The 24,595-nt window shown below is 40.4% G+C and overlaps 1 protein-coding gene across 12 annotated transcripts in view; it reads left to right on the top strand.

Moving 5' to 3' along the window:
* The window catches only part of rabgap1 (RAB GTPase activating protein 1), a 158,455-nt gene that overhangs the window by 24,059 nt on the left and 109,801 nt on the right, over positions 1-24,595 (top strand). For 6 of the 12 annotated variants that reach the window (XM_033048835.1, XM_033048836.1, XM_033048834.1 and 3 more), the window contains 6 exons: positions 179-380; positions 12,307-12,544; positions 18,114-18,321; positions 19,899-20,073; positions 20,934-21,091; positions 23,568-23,678. In XM_033048835.1, coding sequence (XP_032904726.1) covers positions 231-380; positions 12,307-12,544; positions 18,114-18,321; positions 19,899-20,073; positions 20,934-21,091; positions 23,568-23,678 — 1,040 coding nt within the window. In that variant the 5' untranslated portion in view covers positions 179-230. The remainder of the gene's footprint in view (positions 1-178; positions 381-12,306; positions 12,545-18,113; positions 18,322-19,898; positions 20,074-20,933; positions 21,092-23,567; positions 23,679-24,595) is intronic. The other 6 variants (XM_033048842.1, XM_033048843.1, XM_033048844.1 and 3 more) reach the window with 2 other exon arrangements.

The following is a 24,595-nucleotide window of genomic DNA, read 5'->3' on the forward strand; positions in this document are numbered from 1 at the left end:
TAATGCCTTAAACTTTCCAGATTGGACAGCCATACATTTGGCACAGCCTGCTGTCCAGTGAAGAATTGGTGACTTTATTTCCATTGTACAGTCATGTTTATAATAATAAAAGATAAGCATTTAGGATAGCAGTTTTAACAAATATACCCTTAAATCAGTGTTTGATTTTATTTTCCAGGTACTTTTTAAGTTTTGTACCTCATTCATGAGCTGCCTTTGTTTTAGCAGCTATGGATGACAAGGCTTCAGTTGGAAAAGTTAGTGTTTCTTCAGACTCGGTATCCACTCTAAACAGTGAGGATTTTGTCCTGGTTTCCCGGCATGGTGATGACACTCCTTCTACCAATAATGGTAGTGATGATGAGAAAACAGGACTCAAGGTAAGAAGGTGTTAGCGTTACAGCCTTTAATAATCTGAGGGATATACAATGGGAAGCAGTGGACTATAAACCGGACACAACTTTTTTCGTAATATTGATGGATGGTTACAAATGTGTGATGCTCTTCAGTAAAGTTTTTGTATTCCACTGTTCCTCATGTATTCCACTTTATACCATGGGAAACTACTATAATTGAAGTTGCTATTAGTGTAGAAACCTTCGGTAAAGAAAACTAGCTAAATTGTTTCATTAAATAAGTTATGGGAAATTTACAGGTAAATTATCCTAAAAAAACTTATTTAATCGTCTGAAGTCATTGGCTCAAACTTCTAGATGCAGTCAGTTGTTGGTCAAAAGAGCAGCAAAGTACCAGAGAAGCGGGTTTGATCCTGACTTCGGGTTCTGGTCTCTGTGGAGTTTGCATGTTCTCCCTGTCACCTGGGCTTCCTCTGGATGCTTGCATTTCCTCCAGGTGGTCCAATTTCCTCCCACATTCCAAAGACATGGGGTTTGTAGGTTAATTGGCTTCTGTTGAGATTGCCCTTAATGTGTAGGAATCAGATGAGAAAGTAGGATAATCTAGAACTAGAGTGCATGGTTACTCAATGGTTGGTGTGGACTCGTTGGGCCGAAGGGCCTTTTTCCATGCTGTATCTCTAAACTAAACCAAATAAACTAAAGCACTGTGCCTTGGGAAAGATCAGCCTTTTGATGAGTGCAGACAGGGAAGGTCATATACAAAGCTTTGCATGCCCAAATATTGTGGATATTTGGTGTGTGTCATGATTATTTCCCTGCTTAAGATGCAGTCTAATAATGTATTACATAAACTTTATCCTTCAGTTGTAAAATCCCATATTTAAAAGGGCGAGAAAGCTTATTTTGACTGCCTGTGTTTTTTTTAAACAATTTAGTATATCGAATCTGGCATAAGATTTATTTCTAAACATTAAGAACAGCGCCAAACATGGAAGTGTTTACATTCAATTACATTTGAATTAACTATTTTCATTATTCATGAACAATAACCATTTTAATCGGAATGAAAGAGCAGTCAGCCATTGAGATGCAGCGGCTTGTATTATGGTGCTTGTGGTATAAACGTACCCAAACCCTACTACTTCACACCTTGTCTCCCCTCACACTCCCACTCCCAATCCCTTATTCTTCACCTTATAGAATCTGGAACTTGTTTAAAAAAATTATTCAGTTGCTCTGCATCTGTATGAATGCTGCGGTCATTCCAAATTGGAGCTTTCCATTCAGTAGCTGATCATTTTTATTTGAAAAATTTTCAGTATCATACTGATGCAATAACTGAAATTTATATTACACCCCTGTTTTTAGTCTACAAGAGCAGGTAATTGATCCTTGAAATAGTTTTGGTTAAAGCTACCAGATTTAATTAAGAATTATTAGATATCAAATCGTGGAAGTTGACATATTTTGTTCTTAAGTATTTTGGTATAGAGATCTGCCTCTGAATGCAGTTCCGTGCATATGTCGTTGATACGCTGAAATTAATGCCAATGCTACACAGATCTCTGGGTTGATTAGAGGACTAAATCTAAATGTGATATTTATCTCTCTGGATGCTGTCATTTGGGACAGTATGTGTTTGTAACTGAAAGAGGCAGCTTTGAAATTAATTTTCCTTCCGTAGTTGGTTTAATGTAGGGTTTTTTTATTTTGGGTCTTCTGATGGTTTATTAAACAATGGTCATGATTCAATGATTACAATTCGGTTGGTATGAAGTACCTTGGGAAGAACTGAATAGCATGTATCAATAATATGTAATTTATTTTTCAATTTTGGAATTTCAATGTTGAATGCTCTTTGCTCTAGAAAATCCTTCTCTTTCTGGATATATTTTCCTTTTAAAAAAACCAAAAAAAAACCCCCATCAGCTTGTATAGCACAACTTTGAAAGAATCAGCAAGAATCAGACTCGTGTCAGGAGTAGCTGAAACCGGACTCCTGTTGTTTGATCTGGTTTTCATGTCAGTGGGAATGACCAGCGCAAATAATTAATGTTAAAATCCTAAGCAAAACGCTAAGCACTGGAGGAACTCAGCGGGTCAGGCAACTTCTTTGGAGAGAATGGGCAGGTGCCGTTTTGCATCAGGTCCCTTTTTACACATAAAAATCTGATTCATTTCTTCCCTAACAAAGTTATTGGTTCCAAGGAGCGCTGAAACGGGGTATCTCTCTTGCGTCCAAAGTAAAAGTGCATTCCAGAAAGAATTGCTTTTTAAAAAGTGACATTCCACAGCAATTTCCACATTGCGAGTGGGATAATATGACACGTGCCTAAGCTATAATTTCTTCAGGATCTGTATAGAAGAAGGGTCTCGACCCGAAACGTCACCCATTCCTTCTCTCCAGAGATGTTGCCTGACCCGCTGAGTTACTCCAGCATTTTGTGTCCACCTATAATTTCTTCAGTCGAACCTGTGCTGGCCCAACCAGTGCATTCTTCAGATATAGCAAAATATCACAGCTAAATCTGGATCAACGTGCAAGGCTAATTTTCTGGAGCTAGGACAGGATAATTAAAATTAAAATGCTAATTGTGAACTATTTAAGATGTGTTGGAATTTTCATTAAAACAAAAATAAAGTAAATGGTTTACAAACTTTGTATTTCCCTTTCTCCTTTTTATAGTTTGATATTAATATTGAATAGTTAAATGACAAAATAACCGCTGAGCATAATGCGTTGCTAGAGTTAGCTCTGCACGCCTGACCATAGTATTGTCCAATTATTTGATCAGATCCCAGGACTAGTTTAGGTGTTGAATAAAAGTTTAAGCTGGTCACTTACAATTTCTCAGTTCTATCCACAATGACTCTATCTTCTGATTCTATGTCACCCCTCGCAAAGGACTGAATTTCATTCCTTATCAACAGATCTACCCCACTCCCTCTGCCCAACTGTCTGTCTTTTCGATAGGACGTATACCCTTGAATATTCAGTTCCCAGCTCCGATCTTCTTGAAGCCATGTCTCTGTAATTCCCACAACCTCATACCTACCAATCTCTTACTGAGCCTCAAGCTCACCCACTTTATTTTTTATACTTCGTGCATTCATATATAACACTTTTAATTCTGTATTTGCCTCCCCTCTCACACCGGTTTCTATTTCACCTGACCTTACTCTCTTATCCCTTCTTGAACTTTCTGTCCCATTAATTTGGGTGTCTTTCGTAACGTTACCTGTACTCTCTTTCCCTTTAACTCCATCCTTATACTTCCAATTTGTCGACCCCTCCCCTCCTGATTGTGGTAAATGTAGGTCGAGAAATGGAGCTAAACGTGATGGTCCATGAAACAGGCAGGTAATCAGGAAGGCATTGGTCTTCATTGCAAGAAGGTTTGGAGTACAGGTGTTAAAGGGTTGCTTCGATTCTATAGGGTTTGACAATGATACATGTGCCCTTTGGTCTCCATTTCCAGAGAGTATTGATTTGGTGTCTCGGGTTAGAATGAGCATGTCTTACGAGAGTGAATTCAAGTGGCTTGCACTCTGCTGTGCAATTATCTTACTAGAAACAGAAAAATAGGAAAGAGATTGACATATTCAACGCTGCCAGGTTGTTTCCACAGGTCATAGAGTCATAGAGTGATGCAGTGTGGAAAAAGGCTATTCGGCCCAACTTGCCCACACCGGCCAACATGTCCCAGGTACACTAGTCCCACCTGCCCACAGTTGGCCCGTATCCCTCCAAACCTGTTCAATCCATGTACCCGTCTAACTGTTTCTTAAACTTCAAATACCTGCCTCAAATACCTCCTCTGGCTGCTTGATCTATTACCCCGCCACCCTTTTTGTGAAAAAGGTACCCCTTAGATTCCTATTAAATCTTTTCCCCTTCACCGTAAACCTATGTCCTCTTATCCTCGATTTGCCTACTCTAGGCAAGAGGCGCTGTGCATCTAATTCACCTACTCTGGACAAGAGACTGTGCATTTAAGAGGTTGGAGAATCTTAACCCAAGAGCAATGTGTTGGGTTAAGATTTGGAGATTCGGCATGTCGAAGAGGATTCTCCTAAACTTCTACAGGTGCACAGTAGAGAGCATTCTGACTGGTTGCATCGTGGCCTGGTTCGGCAACTTGAACGTCCAGGAACGAAAAAGACGGCAAAAGGTTGTGACCACTGCCCAGTCCATCACCGGCTTTGACCTCCCCGACCTCACCACATCAGGAAGAAGGTACAGGAGGCTGAAGACTGTAACGTTCAGGTTCAGGAATAGCTACTTCCCCCCAGCCATCAGGCTATTAAACACAACGAATAAGCTATGAGCTCTGAACGGCAAAATACCATATTATTATTTGTTATTTGCACTATATATGTTATTTATTGAACTCTTTCTTTTTTTTCCTGTTATATACAATGTTTACATATTCTGTTGTGCTGCAGCAAGTAAGAATTTCATTGTAGGCAAAGAAGGGTTGAAGAAGGGTTTCGGCCCGAAACGTTGCCTATTTCCTTCGCTCCATAGATGCTGCTGCACCCGCTGAGTTTCTCCAACATTTCTGTGTACCTAAGAATTTAATTGTCCTGTCCGGGACATATAACAATAAAACCCTCTTAACTCTTGACTTGTCAGGGATCATTAAAGGCATAACAAATATGAGAGGATTGCAACCTACTCCTAATATTCTAGCATACTGGAACACATTTTTATCATGATGAGCACAGGTCTCTAAATTGAAGTTTGTGCAGCTAGGTTAGTGTATATTATCTGTAGGTTGATTATGTAGAGTGCTACTCTTTATGACCTTTGATGCACTATCAGCCAAGATATTCCTTTGTATGCCAGCTATCCTGTGGTTAGATAGCAGGATGGGAGTTTGGTAAATCAAAGTGGAGAAGATCTAGTTGGTCCTGAACAATGTAATTTACAGACTGCAGCCATTCGTACCAAAGAACTGCACGTATATTTCAAAACTTGCATTGACGCAAACATTACTGCAATGAAACGGTGTACAGGTTAAACTTAGTTTAGAGATACAGTGGAAACAGGCCCTCCGCGTCACCGAGTCCACGCTGACCAGCAGTCTACTATCCTACACACTCGGGACAATTTACAATATTACCAAAGCCAATTAACCTATGAACCTGTACATCTTTGGAGTGTGGGAGGAAACTGGAGCACCCGGAAACTGGAGTCCCGGGGAGAATGTGCAAACTCCATACAGACCGCACCCGTAGTCAGGATTGAACCCAGCCGTCTGGCGCTGTAAGGCGGAAACTCTACCACTACGCCACCGTGCCGCCCTTTAGAGATACAGCGTGGAAACAGGCCTGTCGGTCGGTCCACCGAGAGCCTGCCTACCAGCAATAAGCTACAAAGCTGTGGCTGGTTGGTTCTATTGAAATAGGATTACTCTTGAGGCCAACAAAAGCACCAGTGGAAGTCTGACCTCCTGGGAGGCTCTTGCACTATCGTTCTGGCTGCAGCCCTTGGATTTTAGAAGTGGAGCGCCAACTTCCTGGTGCCTCCCAGCAGTTAAGCAATGTAACCTGCGTGCTGCATCAATGCCAAGTTAGACTAGGCAACAGTCCAATGATCCATTCATTTTATTGTAGAGGAGTGCATTGGAGGGTGATAACTTTTGGTTATTTGCATTCCTATGTTTTGAGATTTAGATTTAATTTACATGGGTTTAAGTATAATATAGAACTGGGTAGATAAATAGATGGATGGATACTTGATCTGTACAGGTGACAGGTTATGGGGAGAAGGCAGGAGAATGGGGTTCGGAAGGACATATAGATCAGCCATGATAATGGCAGAGTAGATTTGATGTGCCGAAGGGCCTAATTCTGCTCCTATCACATGATCTTATGAGTGTAGCATAAGGACACGTCCGTCGATCCACAAAGGCTGTGCCAAACATGATGGTGAGTTAAACTAATCTCCTGTGCCTGCACATGATTAACATCCCTCCATTTCCTCCACATCAGTGTGTCTCTCTAAAACCCTCTTAAATGCCATTATCGCGTCTGCCTCCACCTCCACTTGAAGTATGTTCCAGACACTCATCACTTTGTTAAAAAATAACTTGTTCCGAGCATCTCCTTTATATTTTGTGCCTTTCACCCTAACTTTATGCCTTCTAGACCTTGACACTGCCACATTGCGATGGAGGTTAGTACTGTCACACCTATCTATGCCTCTCAAAATTTTAGATACTTTGACTAGGTCTCTCCTCATCCTTTGTCCCAGAGAACGCAATCCAGTTTTGCTCACCTTCTCCTTATAGCTAATATGCTCCAATCCAGGCAGCTTTCTGCTAAACATCATCTGCATCCTCACCAAACTCTCCACATCCTTCCTGTAATGGGGCAACCAAAACTGCAGACAATACACCAAATGCAGCTGAGCCAAAGTCTTGTAAAGCTGCAACAGATCTGATTATTGTACTCAATGCCCTGTCCCAAGAAGAGAGCATGCTTTGTCTTTACCACTCTATCAACTTGTGTTGTTAATTTCAGGGAACTATGGACATGGACCCCAAGACAACTCTGTACATCAATGCTGTAAATTGATGTAAAATGCTTTCTTTTTAAAAAAAATCTTTAAGGTTTCATCGTCAGATGATTTTCAGATATTGTCTTTAATTGCAGGTAAAACTGAAGGTTAATTGGCTGTCAAAAGGGCTTCTGGAAGTCCCTTTGCCGACCATCTTCGGCCAGGCTGGGTCATGTTCCCCTGGCAGGTATGAGTGGGTAGGGCAGCCACACTGTTGTGCACCATTTATTTTCAGCAGCAAGTGCTTTGGGTGTTCTTAATATATACAAGAAGGATGATGAGAAAACTAGTGCATGAATGTAGAATATACAGTGAAGGTGATGGCTATTGGTTATTTGATATGTTGTTGTAAAATGAATATTTTCTAATCTGGAAGTACTTTTCCATGAACACATATCAGCAATGAGGCTGGTATGTATTTATTAAGAACATCTGAGTGTAAGACCTTGCAAGGTGTAGAAAATGGTGTCAAGCTGGAAGAGGGAGAATCGAAAATCCATAATTTGCTATTAGACTTTTAAGAGGGATTTAAGAGGAGTGCTTCATGGAGCAACGGAGCATTGACTGAATAACATGGTAACAGATGGATCTGTTGAAGTAGATAGGTAAAGTCAATAGGTACACAAAAAAGCTGGAGAAACTCAGCGGGTGCAGCAGAATCTATGGAGCGAATAGCTCCATAGATTCTGCTGCACCCGCTGAGTTTCTCCAGCTTTTTTGTGTACCTTCGAATTTCCAGCATCTGCAGTTCCTTCTTGAACAGGTAAAGTCAATAAAATGGATTTAGTGCAAAAAAGGTAATCCAGATTTAATTTGGAATAGCTTTATTGCATACAGCAAGTAGACATCAGATGGTTTTGTCGAGGGAGAGAGACAGAGAGTAAGAACATTGTCCATTGGAGATATTCAATTTTTGGGGATAAACAATATAAGTTTTATATTAGTGAGTAGAGCAATGAAATATTTTTGCAATTATTAGTTTTTAAAGTAAAGCACATTTCAGGGTGTGGTTTTGTGTTTTACAGCAGAGCAGTGATTTACTGGCTATGCTAAAATATTTTTTTTCTTGGCTCGGGGAATGCATTAGATGTTGTAAAAAATAATGTTGAAATTAAGAGCATTAATCAGTGTCGGAGCTATATTGTATTTGCAGGAAGTTACATTGTGTCTGTTGATATTTCAATAAACCAGTTTTAAACTGGTTCATTGTGTATTTGAGATTTCATCACACCCATATTTGTCCTGTGCATGGGTGTTGTTTCTCATGCAGTGCACTGAGGTCATTTCAACTTAATGTGGCTCTGTTTATGTACAGTCCCCTCCATAATATTTGGGACAAAGACCCATCATTTATTTATTTGCCTCTGTACTCCACAATTTGAGATTTGTAATAGAAAAAATCACATGTGGTTAAAGTGCACGTTGTCAAATTTTATTAAAGGATATTTTTATACATTTTGTTTTCACCATGTAGAAATTATATTGTTTGGGGCACATGGCTTCACAGGTGTGTTTAATTGCTTCCTTAATGCAGGTATAAGAGAGTTCTCAGCGCCTAGTCTTTACATCACCTTTGGAAACTTTTATTGCTGTTTATCAACATGAGGACCAAAGTTGTGCCAATGAAAGTCAAAGAAGCCATTATGAGACTGAGAAACAAGAATAAAACTGTAAGAGACATCAGCCAAACCTTAGGCTTACCAAAATCAACTGTTTGGAACATCATTAAGAAGAAAGAGAGCACTGGTGAGCTTACTAGTTGCAAAGAGACTGGCAGGCCAAGGAAGACCCCCACAGCTGACGACAGAAGAATTCTCTCTATAATAAAGAAAAATCCCCAAACACCTCTCTGACAGATCAGAAACACTCTTCAGGAGTCAGGTGTGAATTTGTCAATGAGCACTGTCCGCAGACTACTTCATGACCAGAAATACAGAGGCTATCTGCAATATGCAAACCACTGGTTAGCTGCAAAAATAGGATGGCCAGGTTACAGTTTTTGCCAAGAAGTACTTAAAAGAGCAACCACAGTTATAAAAAAAAGGTCTTGTGGACAGATGAGATGAAGATGAACTTATATCAGAGTGATGGCAAGAGCAAAGTATGGAGGAGAGAATGAACTGCCCAAGATCCAAAGCCTACCACCTCATCTATGAAACACAGTGGTAGGGGTGTTATGGGCTGGGCATGTATCACTGCTGAAGGCACTGGCTTGCTTATCTTTGTTGATGATACAACTGCTGTTGGTAGTAGCATAATGTATTCTGAAGTGTATAGACACTTCGTATCTGCTCAAGTTTAATAAATAAAAAAAAAAGCCTCAAAACTCATTGGCTGGCGGTTCATTCTACAGCAAGACAATGATTCTAAACATACTGCTAAGCAACAAAGGAGTTTTTCAAAGCTAAAAAATGGTCAAGTGGTCGTCAATCACCCGATCTGAACTCAATTGAACATGCTTTTTATATGCTGAAGAAAAAACTAAAGGGGACTAGCTCCCAAAACAAGCATAAGCTTAAGATGGCTGTAATATAGGCCTGGCAGAGCATCACCAGAGAAGACGCCCAACAACTGGTGATGTCCTTGAATCGCAGACTTCAAGTAGTCATTGCATGCAAAAGATATGCAACAAAATACTAAACATGACAGGTTTTATTTACATGACATTGCTGTGTCCCAAACATTATGGTGCCCTGAAATGGGGGGGGGGGGGGGGGGGGGGGTGTCTATGTATAAACACTGCTGTAATTTCTACATGGTGAAACAAATGTATAAAAATGACCTTTATTAAAATCTGACAATGTGCACTTTAACCATATGTGATTTTTTTTTTTTTTTTTTTTTTTAAAAATAAAAAATTAAAATTGTTTAGTACAGAGGCAATTAATAGACAATGGGTCTGTGTCCCAAACATTATGGAGGGCACTGTGAGTATTGCAACATATCGTTTAGCCCAATTGCTCTATTCCTGCTTCCATTGTTCAGGAGCTTTCTCGATGATACTTCATTTAACCCTGTCTATCTATCTTTCTATTTCTCTGTACTTGCTTTATATGTCGTGTGCCTTATTGAGTTTAAGGGGTAAAAACATGGGGTAAATAATTTCGTCAAGATTGCGCCTTCAACGATTTCATGAAATCTGAGAGATATTATTGCTTAAAATTATTTTTTTAAATGAGAATTAAATGGAAGAAAAGTTTATTCAATTCAACATTGTTCTTTATGAAGTTATTCGCTTTTGACCAGGCAGTTACCTCAGTTCAGGACAGGTTATTGTCTCAGGTTGTGCCAGCGCCCGGGTTATGGGACGTTGAGATTGGATCACCCCCCAACCCCATACCCTGTGACACTTCCAGTATCTCCTATGCCAATGTACAGAAGAACCACTGTGATTTGACTGCACATGACGCGTATATATTTCCAATGCTGTGCTGTTTGAACATTGAATGCAGTGGCTGTTTTTTTTGTACCTGAAATCGCTCTAGGCAGTACCAGGGCAAAATGATTAGACGGTAAATTATCTAGGCTTTGACCCTACAACTGTAAAGGTGGCATTGCTTGTGTTGAGTTGGATGATCAGCATTCTCCCTTTCATCGTCTGTTCCTTAATCCAGTTCTGGTCTGCCTATCTGCCTGTTGGCATCATTTACTTTTCTTTGTTTCTCTTCATCCATGTGACACTTCTGCTGAGTACAACTCTCTGCCTATGAAAAGGCATGAATCGGGAATTGAGTAGTGTGCTTTTAATTCACTTCAATTGTGACTGGTGCACAAGGAAGGTTGTCTCTCAGCATCAGAATGCCTGTGGTTATTTGAAGACAGTGATAGGAATTGGAATGTAGCCAAAGCATCATCGCGACAGGTCGGAACCGGTCGACGTTGGCATGGGCTGGATAGGCTGAAGGACCTGCTTATGCATTGTAATATGTGATTTTTGTTCAGATTAGCAGGCAATTGAGAAATTCTGGTCTTCTGAAATGTGTTTATTTCACATCTCTCAGACGAAGAAGTACTGAGGGCTAGGGAACGGACTAGAAATAAAATGGCAAGCTGAACACTTGATTATAAAGTCAAGAGTGTTTAATTGTCTTGTGTATAGACAATGAAACAATGAAATTCTTACTTGCAGCAGCATAACAGGCCTGCCACCACAATACACATAGATATTTTATTAACATTTTGTGTATTATATATGAATAACCCCAATATCAGAACAGAAAATAAACCTTCAGTGCAACCAAATTCAGTCTGTGGTTCATGGTTGAGTAGCGTGTAGTGTTCAAGAACCTGATTGATGCGGGGAAGAAGCTGTTTCTGAACCTGGTGGTCATGGTTTACGGACTCCTGTACCTCCTTCCCGATTTGAAGTGAGAGTGTAGCCAGGATGATGTGGGTCTTTAATGCTGGCTTCCTTTAGATCCCTTTGATGGCGAGGAGGTCAATGAAAGGCAGTGTCTACTGGGCAAATTTGTGACAGATAATGTTGGAAAGGGATTTCCATAGGAAATGCTAACATTGGACTTTTCCATGGAGCATATGATCTGCATGCTACTTTTGCAGTTTTGAGTGGGTGAATGTATATCTGCTTTGTACTTTAAACTATTGAAAGATTGGGGAGGGAGGGGGGGCATTAGGAGGAGCACCAAAGATGCACCCCAGTTCCACAAGTGTTTAAAAGTTAACCAGACTGTGAGGTTTTTTAGCTTATGGATCAATTAAAGTTTTAACCAAATGCACCAGTTACTCTTGCTATTCAGCATCTCTGAAATTGCTTGGGCTTTCCTCCATCTTCTGATCTGACCATTTTATTTTTGGAGTTTCTGAAATTCTGCTTTATCACAACGATTTCCTGCAGCTACTGCTACTTGCTGAAATAGCATTCTATCTTCCTGTTCTACTTCAGTCGGTGGTTGCTGCTAGCGAGTGATCAAAAAATGTAACTTGTTTTGGGTGTAGATTGCACGGTAGTTGAAGTGTTTGACTTTATACAAGTGAGTTCATGGCATTAATGGGTAGGTATGGATCTCAGATACTGCATTTATCTTTTTTGACTTTTTAATTGTTTATTTACTTTACAATCCTTTAAGTATTGAAAGCTTAATTTTCAATCGTTTGTCTAGCGATTTAAAAAAAAATATGAGTCACCCTTGTTTTTCTGCAATATAATGTGAAACATTGTAGAAGTTAAAATGGTTTAAACGGCAAACAGCGATTCCAGAAAATGACAACTAGCTTCCGCTCCAATGGTTTCCTAGAAGTAACATAGGAATTATAAATGTACTTTTGTTTGGGTGCACAATTTAAAATGATGTTTGCATTTATTTGCAGCACCAGTGCAATGTGATAATAAATGTTGCCTTCCTTGTGTTGCCTACCTCATAGATAGTTGGAAATGGAAGTGAACAGCAACTCCAGAAGGAGTTGGAAGATGTATTGATGGACTCGTCAATGGAAGGTCAAACAGGTGCCAGGGAACCTTCAGAAGCAATGCCAACCTCTGCAACAAGCGAGGAGTCACTGACTGAGGACATTTCATTAACTCCATCGCCTGTGTATTCAGGATTAATGGTGGTTGCCCAGAAACCAGAAATGAGCCTGCCAATTAAACCCCCGCAGGATGGTAAGTGGTATTCTAAAACCAATTGCTGATCTAAAGGAAGCAAAAACCATTGGTATGGATCAAGAGAGGAGTAGGGGTAAGGAGGAGGAGGTGGGGGGAGTGGTACCTGATACAGTTTTCTGTAAATACATAACTTTTTATTAAATTTTAATCATTAAAACCTTTGTTTTATTATTCTCCACCATCAAAGTAATTTGTGTTAGGTTTAGATTTATCGTCGAGTATTTATGTATAGTGAAAAGCTTTGTTTTTTCGGGCTATTCAATCAAATCAGATGATACTATGTATGAATTCAATTGTCAGAAAGTAGAGCGGAGATAGAGAGAGAGAGAGAGAGAGAGAGAGAGAGAGAGATACAGAGTGCAGTGTATTGTTTCTCAGCATTGTAGTGTAACAGTTCCAGAGAAAAACTCCAATGACCCGGAGTGAGGCAAGTTGGAGAATCGGCACTGTATGGACAGTTGTGGACAGACGGTTCAGAAATGTGATAACAGAGGGGGGAAAAGCTCTTCTGACTGATGTGTTTAAGAAGGAACTGCAGATGCTGGAAAATCGAAGGTACACAACAAAATGCTGGAGAAACTCAGCGGGTGCAACAGCATCTATGGAGCGAAGGAAATAGGCAACGTTTCGGGTCGAAACGTTGCCTATTTCCTTCGCTCCATAGATGCTGCTGCACCCGCTGAGTTTCTCCAGCATTTTTGTGTATCTTCTGACTGATGGTGTGTGCTTTCAAGCTTCTGTATCTTCTGCCTGACGGGAGCGGGGAGAAGATTGAATGAACGGGGCTGGGGAAAAATGAGTTAATACAATGTAACAAACTTCCTCAACATTAATTCTCTCTTCACACCTATTGTTGTTTAAATAAATTGCTGAATATTTTTATTGTAAAACCAGTATTTGTCCATTGTTCTCCCATAGGTACTTTAGAGAAGTGGTTAAATCATGCCAAATTCCCCACTGTTCAGGTTAACAACATTCAGATTAAAAGTATAAAACCAGATTGTTGTAAAAACAAGGAGGGGGGAGGGGGGGTGGGGGAGCGAGAGGAATCTGCTATCCTTGGTCTTTATGTGACTGAAATGCCACTCATTTGCCACCAGAAGGCCCACTGCAGTTTAATATGTTGGTTTGCCACCACCTTCAAGGACAAATGGGTATGGGCAAAAAGTGCTGTCCTCTGAGTGAATAAGTAAATAATGACATTGCCCACTTTGCATCTGAGGCTATTGCCAAGAGTCAAAAATGTTTTATTGTCATATGTTCCAAAACGGCACACTGAAATCATTTATCATTTAGTCGTCAACTACTGCATTTTCATAGTTCTTTCATTATTAGTAGGAAACCATTTGGCCTATTAAAACTGGGCCAGTTTTCAGACTATTACATTATTCTCATTCCCCTACTTATTTCCCTGAAAACTGTTCACGCTCCCTTGTCCATGAAGCAATCCCCTGACTTTTTCCCCCACCAGTCACCAACATTAAAGGTAATATACACACCAGCACACCTTTAGGATATGGGAAGAAATTGGAGCACCCAGAGGAACCCACACATTCAAAGAGAGAACAAGCAAACTACTTGCAGATAGAACCAAAGATCAGGAGTGAACCCAGGTCCCTGGAGCTGTGAGGCAGCAGCACTATGTCAAAATCCACTGTTCTTTTAATGGAGGAAAATGGGGAGAGGGGAATGTGTGTAAGTTACCTAAAATGAGAGAATTCAACGTTTATACCGTTGTTTTGTAAGATAACCATGCAAAATATGAGTTGCTGTTCCTCCACTTTGCGTGTGGCCTCACTCTGGCAATGGAGGAGGTCAAGGACAGAAAAGTCAGTAAGGGAATGGGAAGGGGAGTTAGCAACCGGTAAATCCAGTAGGACTTGGGAGACCGAGCATAAGTGTTCAGCGAAACTGTGGCAGAGTTTGCGCTTGGTCTCACTGATATACGGGAGCCCACATCGGGAATGCCGGCTGAAGAGATGATGTTAGAGGAGCTGCATGTGAACCTCTCTCTCACCATAAGAACTGAATAGAGTTGAGAGAGGAGGTATAAGGGCAGGTATTGCGGTTGTAGGGGAAAGTACCTGTGGAGGGAGGGGTTTGGGTGGGAAGGGACAAGTGAACCAAGGAGTTGCAGAGGGAGCAGTCTCTGCGGAAGCCGGAAAGGGGTGGAGATGGGAAGATGTGATTAGTGGCAGGATCACGTTGGAGGTGACAGAAATGTCGGAGGATGATGTGGTGGGTGCGGAAGCTGGTGGGCTGAACAGTGAGGATTAGGCAAACTCTTCCTGTTGCGTCTAGGGGGAGATGGAGCGTGAGCAGACCTACGGATACGTGTGAGCGAGCCATCTATGACAGATGGGGGGGGGAACCATATTTACTAAAGAATGAAGACATACTTGTATGAAAAACCTTGTCTTGGGAGCAGATGCGGAGGAAATGGAGGAATTGAGAGTGGAGAATAGTCTCTTTGCAAGAGGACATTAAAGATCAAACATTAAAGACATTAAACTTGGCTAATACGTAGATTACTCTGAAGGACTATTATGTCCGGTGCTTTAATTCCTAAATTCTTGTCCTGCAGATTTTGCTTATGCCACGTTACCATCTACACATTTGTTTTCAGAGCCTGTTATTTTCTCCATGGTTAAATTTATGTCCAGATTCGCTTATTCCTTCATTTGATTGCACTATTATTCCAACACTTTGTTAGGCATTAAACAGCACTAACCTGTTTCCAATTCTGCTCTGGCTCTGCAGAAATTGGAAGAGCATGCTTCAAGGAACATTGATCCATTTGTCTCTTCAGAGCTGAGGATTCCCCAACGTGTCCCAACCTTTTGTCCCTCGAGCTTAAGGCCATCAATGGGATGAAAGAATGTTGAGTTTGGCTTCAGTTCCCAATGGCAATGAACCAATCATATTTAATTGCTCTGCTCTCTGCAGTAACTGGCACCAAGTCAGCATTTTCTTTAGGCTTAAACTTTGCCTAATCAGCATTTTATTGGAACATAATATTTCCTCCTTCTGTGCTAATGGAGGGAAAGTGCAGGAATGTAATGGCAGAAAAAGATAACTTTATCATATCCCTGGTCGTGTTGCATTGTTTTAGTGTATTACTTTACTGCACTCTGCTGGCTGAATCCTTGTAAGTTCAATGCAAACACCTTTTACTGTTTATGAAGCACAGTTCCATCTCCAAGAGATAATAGGCAGGATATCTTTTGTATTTCTTTCCATATAATAGGACTTCTTAATAATTTGTATTTAAATGGAATAAATGTTGCATACCGATTCAAACTAAGAAATTTGCTATGCAGTCCTTGTATAATTGCCAATAATGAAAAAAGATTGATGTAAAGCTGACCTGAAACTATGTCGCAAGATTAATTTAAAACATTTATTTCCTGTTTCCACCCATAACATTTCCTATGAGATGGTAGACTTGGGCTAAGAGAGTCTAATGTTTTAATTTTTAGAAAGCAATACAGGAACCATTACAGGAATTGAAAGTACATAGATTGGTTTTGACTGCAACCTATCTGTGTGTGGCATCTTTTATGGGTGGTGAATCTCACGAAAGTGTAATCGGATAAAATGTTGTGTTAAGCTGGATGGAGTATGGATGATGACCCTAAGCTTGGTTTACGATGTAAATCTTCAGCATGGTGTACTTAGACATTTGTAGAACTAACACCCCGATGGCCAATGCTGCATTGAAGGGATCTCGGGATGTGCAAGAGAATAAAACTGGAAGTGCTAAAGCTGAGGATTTATGAGGCACTGGTCAGATCACATTTGGAATATTGTGAGCAGTTTTGTGCCCCATATTTGAAGCCTAGGAAAGAGTACAGAGGAGGTCTACGAGAATGATCCTGGGGATGATTGGGTTAACTTAAGACGAGTGCTTAATGACTCTGGGTTGTACTTGCTGGAGTTTAAAAGGGGGATCTCATTGAATAATGAAAGGCCGAGAAAGAGTTGATGTGGAGAGGATGTTTTCAGTAGTGGAAGAGTCTAGGACCAGAGTGCACAGCTCAGAATAAAAGGATTTGCCTTGAGAATGGAGATGAGGAGGAATTTATTTAGCCAAAGACAGCTGTGGAAGCCAAGTCTTTGGGTATTTTTAAAGTGGAGATTGATTGGTTCTTGATTAGTCAGGGCATCAAAGGTTACAGGGAGAAGGTAGGAGAATGGGATTGAGAGGGAACAATAGATCGGCCGGTGGAGCAGACTCGAGGGGCTTAATACCCAATTCTGCGCCTACATCTTATGCTCTTATGTGGTCTAGGAGTAGATTATAGAGATATATACGATTGTAGAGGTAGGATCTCTTGAAGGGATTTGAAAGTGGCAATGAGAATTTCCAACTTGATTTTTCAAACCAAGAGTTCAATGTTGGGCAGTGGCACAGAATGAAAATGGATGGATAACCCAAGGCAGGTTTTGGTCCATAGAGGTATCCTGCCAGGAAAGCATTGAAAGGTTGTATCCAGGTGACAAAGGAATCGACGAGGACTTCGGCAGCAGATGAGCTGAGACAGTTGCACAGATGACATTGAAGGGGAGTAAACGGCCACTCTGTACATAGTATGTGTTTGAAAATCACAGAGTGGAGGGATTCCAGACGGTTTGGTTCACTTTAAGTCTCAATTTTGAAGGGTTATAATCATTAGGAGGGCTAACTTACCCACGGTCATTTTACTGAAGGTGAATAGTGGCTTAGTCAAGACTGAATGTCACACAAGCATCTGACAACAGGGAGTGGTAGATCAGGGTGGTGTCAGTATTCGTGAGAAACCTCACATCTGAAAGCCCTGCACCGCTTGTGAAACACTCCTATTTGGAAAGTGGAAAGAAAGAGGAAACATATGATTGAAGAAAGCAATAAAAGTTATTTTGCTTGAACCTGCAATGAACCATCCCAATTGCCAAACCAACACCTGGAACTAAATAAATGCTCCCTTCTTCTGAAGCTGCCTTGAATGAGGAGCTTGCTACAGGAACAAGAGTGATCTGAATTACCAGGTCTTCATAGCAAAATATCAGCAAATTATTTAATTTAGTTAGAGTAAAAAATATTTGGAACTTTCTCCAACTTTTTTTTTTTAAGGATGTCAATGCTTTGTACTGTGAAAATCCTTGTCTAAACATTTCACTGTTTTCATATTTTTCAAATACTTATTCCCAGCAATAAATTTCCAAGAAGCCTCAATGTGTAAAGGTGGAAGGAATGTTCAGAAGAATAGACTGTAATTCGTAGTTAATTAAACCTTTTTCAAAAAATATAATTTGTAACTTTGTCTGCATCAAAACGTGGAGACACGTGTTCTGCCTACATGTGGTCTGCTACATGATTTTTCTGGGTTATATGCAAAACAAAGCATTTCACTGAACCTAGGTGCATGTGACAATAAAGTATAAAGTATCATATACTTTGAAAATGATTCTAATTCAGCTGAAAATGACTAATAAAAACAGATACATTCAAGAATGGGAAGTGGGAGCTTCCTCCAATATCAGCTTCAGCAAGGTGACATTGTTTATTTTCATTTGGACTTTTCAGCTGACTCTTCAGACTCCAGTCCCTCTACACCGATTCCAGAAGAAGACAGCATTTTGTTCAGCAAGCTTACGTACTTGGGATGTGCTTCAGTGAACGCTCCTCGGAGTGAGGTTGAAGCCCTGCGGATGATGTCCATCCTGCGAAGCCAATGCCAGGTCCCTTTAGACGTGACTATCTCAGTGCCGAATGTTTCGGAAGGGATTGTAAGGTGAGGATTGTAGTGATGTGGATCCACTGACTGAAACAATCACTGAGAGGGAATGTATCAGTTTTCAGGTTTCCTTGATTTGGACTTCGTTGAAAGGTAACCAATTTTGTGCATCTTGAAGTGACCGCTGTTGAAGAAATCTTGGAAACACAAGAGCTTGCAGATGATGGAATTTGAGCCGAAAAATAAAGTGCTGGAGGAACTCTGCTGGAACGGGCAGAACACATTTTGGTGGGGTCCCCTTTTCATTCCCTCTACAAATGCTACCTGACCTACTGAGTTCCTCCAGCGTTTTTTTTTTTTTTTTGAGCCTTGGAGAAGAATTGTGCCAAATTTTGACTAGTTTACACTATATCTACACAGCTTCATGGTCAGCTTATCCGTTTGCCAGGCCACGCACTCTCAACAACTGGTAGCAACTGACCTTTGAACAGGTCATGGATAAAACTGCCCCCTATCTTCAGTGATCGTGGCAGTTTAACCTTTTAGTTTCCACATCCCTAAGCTTGATCAACTGCAATAAACATTCTTTTTACGCCCACCATTCTTGGTTCCCTCATCCCAAACTCTTCTGATCCAATATCATTGTACTGAGCTATTCCCCTGTTTTCGAATCCTTCATTGCAATAAACTACTTTCTGACCTGTGGGCACCTGCGCTGCTCAGATATCTGATAATAAGAAAAACAATTTGATGAGTTGAAAGTATCCAACCCAAGAAAACTATGTTAAATACTATTGATGTTAACTGGGGAAATAAGGCAATTCTTGCCATCAGCTTTTTGAATGTAGAAACTAAATGACGGGTCTGCATTAAACTTTAATAATATTCTAGATTAAAGTTTCTTCAATAGGGATTGAAAAAAATAATTTGCTGGTCGAAATTGGCAGGTCAGGTGAGCAGTTGTGTTAAATCCTACTATGGAAAGATTGAGACAGCCAGTGCCACTAATTCTAATAATTCTACCTCACAGGCATACATTCTACCTTGGATTGAATGGATAGATAATGTTGCAGGTGTTCAGTCTGAATAAAACTTCTGACCCAAGCATTATCTGCCCAACTCCAGCCACAGATGCTGCCTGATCTGCTGAGTTCCTCCAGCGGTTTGATTGTGCTCCAGATTCCAACATCTGCAGTATTTTGTGTCTGCATTCTTCAAAAGGGAACCGCATTTTTCATAAGGACATAGCTTTTTGTACAATACCCTTCCATTAAATTGTGGCAAAGTGATTAATGTTTTGACTTTTTTTCTTAATGAAATGGAAACCTGCAAAGAGCAGCAGTGGGGTGCATAGTGTATTAATTTCTACTTCCTAATATACCTATTGGGATATAAGAGAGACTGAAGGGGATATTGGAAAGCAAATGGCTTGTGTGGATGTGTGTGATTGCCCACATCAAGCAAATGAGTAGTATAAGTGGAGATTCTCTTGCCCTTCCCACAGTGTGTGCCCTGAGTAAACATGACAGAATTCTCTATCACAAAAGCCTGAGAATTTATAGGACGTTAGTTTTTGCACATTTATTGATTAAAGTTGCTATAACAATCTTTTCTGGGTTTTTTTTCCCCCACAGACTGCTTGATCCCCAAATAAACACTGAAATAGCAAACTATCCAATCTACAAGATATTGTTTTGCGTCAGAGGGCATGATGGTACTGCAGAGAGTGATTGCTTTGCCTTCACGGAAAGTCACTACAATGCAGAAATTTTCAGGATTCATGTCTTTCGATGTGAAATACCAGAAGCAGTGAGTCCTGTAACTTGATTACAAATGTGTTGACGATAATAAATGTTCACATGGCTTGAAAACAAATGTAAGTTGCACGTACACGAGACTGACAAGCATTACCTCCAAATTGAAGAACAGCTTCTTCTCATCAACCATCAGGCCCTTGAACCACCTTGCACAACCCCATGAGCCTGTCTTAACTCTCTCTTAAATATAGTGATTTATCTGATTCCACCATCTCCTTTGCATTCCAAATAGCAAATGTTCTCTCACATCCCATTTAAAACTCCTTCCTCTCACCTTAAATCTATGCCTTCATGTTATTGACACCTATACCATGGGAAAAAGTTCCTAGCTGTGCCTCTTATAATTTTAATACCTTTTTCACCCCTGAGCAAAAGAAGCCCAGTTTATTAGGTTTCTTCCCATAATCATCTACTTTTGCATCTTTGACTGGCTCAGCCTCAGGAAGTAATGCCAGTGCAGAATTTGGATTGACCTAATGCCAACTGCTACTTGTGGTCTGCCAATTTTTCTAATGGCTGGGAACACTTGACTTTTCAAGAAATATCGAGTGTCTTTTGAAAACAATCTTTAATCTAGTTCCAACTGTTCTAATGCAAGATATACATATTCGCTCTGTTCTTGAATCTTTCACGCAGTTGATGCTTCTGATCTAATGGGAAATAGTGGTTGACATATTATTCAATCTAGAATGACTAGAAAGCCATTGTTAATTTATTCACTGGTGCATTAAAAGTACAAAAATGTTACTGGAAAGTTTGAAATTCAATTCAATTAAGCTAATACTTTTTGGTTGAAAATTGTATCCTAAACTTGTGCTGTGACTAATTTATTTCTCTATAATCCACATTTAGGTAAGCCGTATACTGTACAGCTTTGCCACGGCCTTTCGCCGGTCTGCAAAGCTTACACCTCTCTTAGCAAATCCACCAACACTAACCCCTGACAGTGATATCTTCACATTTACTGTGTCTTTGGAGATAAAAGAAGATGATGGTAAAGGATATTTCAGGTACTTGAAGCTTTTGTACTTTTGCTTATAGCCCTTTTAGTGAAACTCGGCATTTGTGAACAGTGCTAGGGGTAGCTCAGCGGGTCAGACAGCATCTTTAGAGAACATGGACAGGTGACATTTTGGATCGTGACCTTTCTTTGGCCTGAAGAACGGTACCGACCCGAATTGGCACGTATCCATATTCAGAGATGCCGCATGATCCGCTGAGTTCGTCCAGTGCTGTGTGTCTTTGTCGACTAGCATCTCAGTTCCATGCATCTGAAAAACTCAAATTGCCTGTAATGTCAGGAGTTGGTCAGCAAGTGTGTGAGGGAGAAAGTTAATGTTGATGTTTCACGGCCAAAATCTTTCACTCTGATCTTTGACTCTGTTGCACTATCCATAAATGCTGCCAGACCTGTTGAATGTTTGTATTTGAATTGAAACCAGTTTTCCTTTTTGTGCTTTATCCATCCCACTTCTAGGGGAGGGATCGGAGAGGGGGGTTGGGGGGGGGAGGGAAAGAGGTGTCTTGCAGTAGTGGTGAACAGCAAGCTGTACTTTATCACGCAGAAAGCGGGCTTAAAGTTCTAACTATGGCCAGGCAAACTTGTACCTGGCTTGTAGATACACGAGTGTGTATCTGTATGTGCCTCATTTGACCTGTGTTATGCAGGGCATTAATATTTTCTTTCAACCTTACTGATGGGCATCTCTGTCATTGCTAGTGTTTATTGTCCATCTCCAATTCTCCCGAATGAAGTTTTTGAGCCCCTTTCGAATACGGTGTTTCTAAAATGTGTCTTCGGGCATCCGGTGACACTGAAAAACGATAATATATTGGACTTTAGTCAGGTCTCTCTCAGTGGAGAGGGGAAAGACCAATGCTTGCCAACAATTTATGGCAAAACATAAATGTCTAACCTGGGATTGCTTGTCCAGGCCTATAATTGCAGCTGCCAACAGCCTACTGCCTGGTAATCGCATATTGCGTTTTACTGTATTTTTACTGTGTTTCTATTGCTCTCCTATTCAACTGTGAAGCACATCAGTTTAGATTCCCTTTCTGAGCCTCTCTTTTTGACTTTGAGATAATCCAGTTGTGCACTTTTGATTATCTACCCTGATATCTTGTTGGGTAGTCAACATTTGTTTGATATCATTTCCATTAGGTGCCCAGGGATGTTTCTCTACAGGACACTGTGAATAAAATTATAACCATAGTACTATTTTAAAACAAAAACATTTTGTCATTTTGGCACCGTGGCGCAGTGATAGAGTTGCTGCCTTATAGTGCCAGAGACCCGGGTTCGATCCTGACTACAGGTGCTGTCTGTGCGGAGTTTGTATGTTCTCCCTCTGACCGTGTGTATTTTCTCCGGGTGCTCTGGTTTCTTCCCACACTCCAAACACGTACAGGTTTTTTTATTTAATTGGCTTTGGTTAAATCGTAAATTGCCCCTAGTGTGTAGGATAGTGCTAGTGAATGCGGTGAATGCTGGTTGACGCGGACTCAATGGGCCGAAGGGCTTGTTTCCGTGCTGTATCTCGTCTAAAATATTCCACTTTTGTTGCTATAAACTGCGTTCACTGTGACCTTCCAATTAAGTGAATGAAGAAATCCTAATTTGTTTTATTATGATGCATCTGTTAGTCATCTTCCTCTAACCTTCTTGCTCTGCCCCCATCTCTGCCATGCCTTGGATGCTCAAATATCTAATTTACAATGTTGCAAATGCCAATGAGCTAAAATTAACCAGTGTGTTAATGGCAAAGTTATAAGAATCATTTAGCATCCTTGTCAAAGAATTGAATGTTCAATAGATATGCCTTTAGAAAATGTCAGAGCTGCTTTATCTTCCAGTACCAGAGAGGATAAATCTTGACCTGTACCTGACAAATGTTGCCTGGCACTTAAAGATAAAGATAATTACCTTTGGGGAAACTTTCCAAATCTGATTTCTTTCTGAGGCAGAGATGAACACTGTTATTGGCACTATGTTATAGGAACGATGTTGTCAAGCGGGAAGAGGTACAGAGAAGATTTATGAGGATGTTGCCAGCAGGCTAAAACTCTATTCCTTGAAGCACAGAAGGATGAGGGGTGATCTTATAGAGGTGTAGGTAAACATACAGATATTTTGCCCAGTGTAGGGGAATTGAGAACCAGTGGACATAGGTTTAAGGTGAGGGGGGGGGTGGGGGGGAGATTGAATAAAAACCTGAGGGATCATTTTTTCACACAAAGGGTGGTGGGTGTATGGAACGAGTTGCAGCAGGAGGTAGATCAGGCAGGTGCTATCGTAAAGTTTAACAAACATTAAGGCAGATAAATTGCCCCAAGTAAAATAGTGAAAGAATGGGATAGAAGGGAATACTCTGAGAGCTGCCACAGACTCAGCAGGCTGGATGGCCTCCCATCTCATCAGGAAATATGAAGTAATAACTTTACATGCATGTGTTACCAAAATGTTTTCTGGTTTTTCCTTGACAGTGCAGTCCCCAAAGAGAAAGATAAACAATGCTTCAAACTCCGACAGGGAGTGGATAAGAAGATTGTAATATGCGTCCAGCAAGCGTCCAACAAGGAGCTTATCATTGAAAGGTACTAAATCAACAAATTATATTTGGTTAATTTAAGTTGGTGATTCCAAATATGCTTTTGGCTAGTCTGGTTTTAGCATGGAGCTATGCTTCTAAACTGGTGAAGACAATGCTTAATCAACCAAACTGTCATATTTCTATGACAGATGAAATGTTTCCCATTCATGATAGAAGTGTATAAAATTGAAAGGCATGCACATGGTAGACAATGGAAACTTATTCCCCAGGCTAAAAATGTCAAAGATTAGAGCTCACGGTTTTTCAAATGAGAGGGAAAAGTTAAAGGAGATGTGTGGGGCGTTATTTTTACACGCAGAGGGTGGTGGGTGCCTGGAAAGTGCTGTCAGGGTTTTTAGTGGCAGATGAGATATTGGCGTTTAAGAGGTTTTTAGTCAGGCATATAGATATGCAGGGAATGAAGGGATGTGGATCACGTGTAGGCAGAGATTAGTTTAATTTGGCATCATGTTTGGCGTGGACATTGTGGGCTGAAGGGCCAGTTCCTCTGATGCACTGTTTCTATGTTCATGTTGTTGGAATAAATCTGTGTGATTCATTGTGAGATTCAGTACCGGTAATGTTTCAGAATTGGGATCTTCTGCTCAGCAGCAGCATTTTTACAGTAGGATCCCCTACTCAAGGAGAGAAACTAATTTGTGCCAAATTGATGTGTTTTGAGAGTGAAGATCCACAATGAACTTGTTCAGATTTGCCAAACTCCTTTTGGGCAAGATCCTAATTTAGCCTAGTCTTAAAATTAAATCTATGTTACAATTAAGTTAATTACAATTGAATTAATTAAAATAAAATAAAACAGTTTCAGTCTAATTTTCCATATATTATCTAAAACTGTTAATTACAAAATTTGGACTGCCCAATAATGGCAGTGACTTGTTGCTGAATGTAGACAAAAATCCT

Source organism: Amblyraja radiata, chromosome 32 (genome assembly GCF_010909765.2).
Source record: "Amblyraja radiata isolate CabotCenter1 chromosome 32, sAmbRad1.1.pri, whole genome shotgun sequence".
Classification (NCBI taxonomy): Eukaryota; Metazoa; Chordata; class Chondrichthyes; order Rajiformes; family Rajidae; genus Amblyraja; species Amblyraja radiata.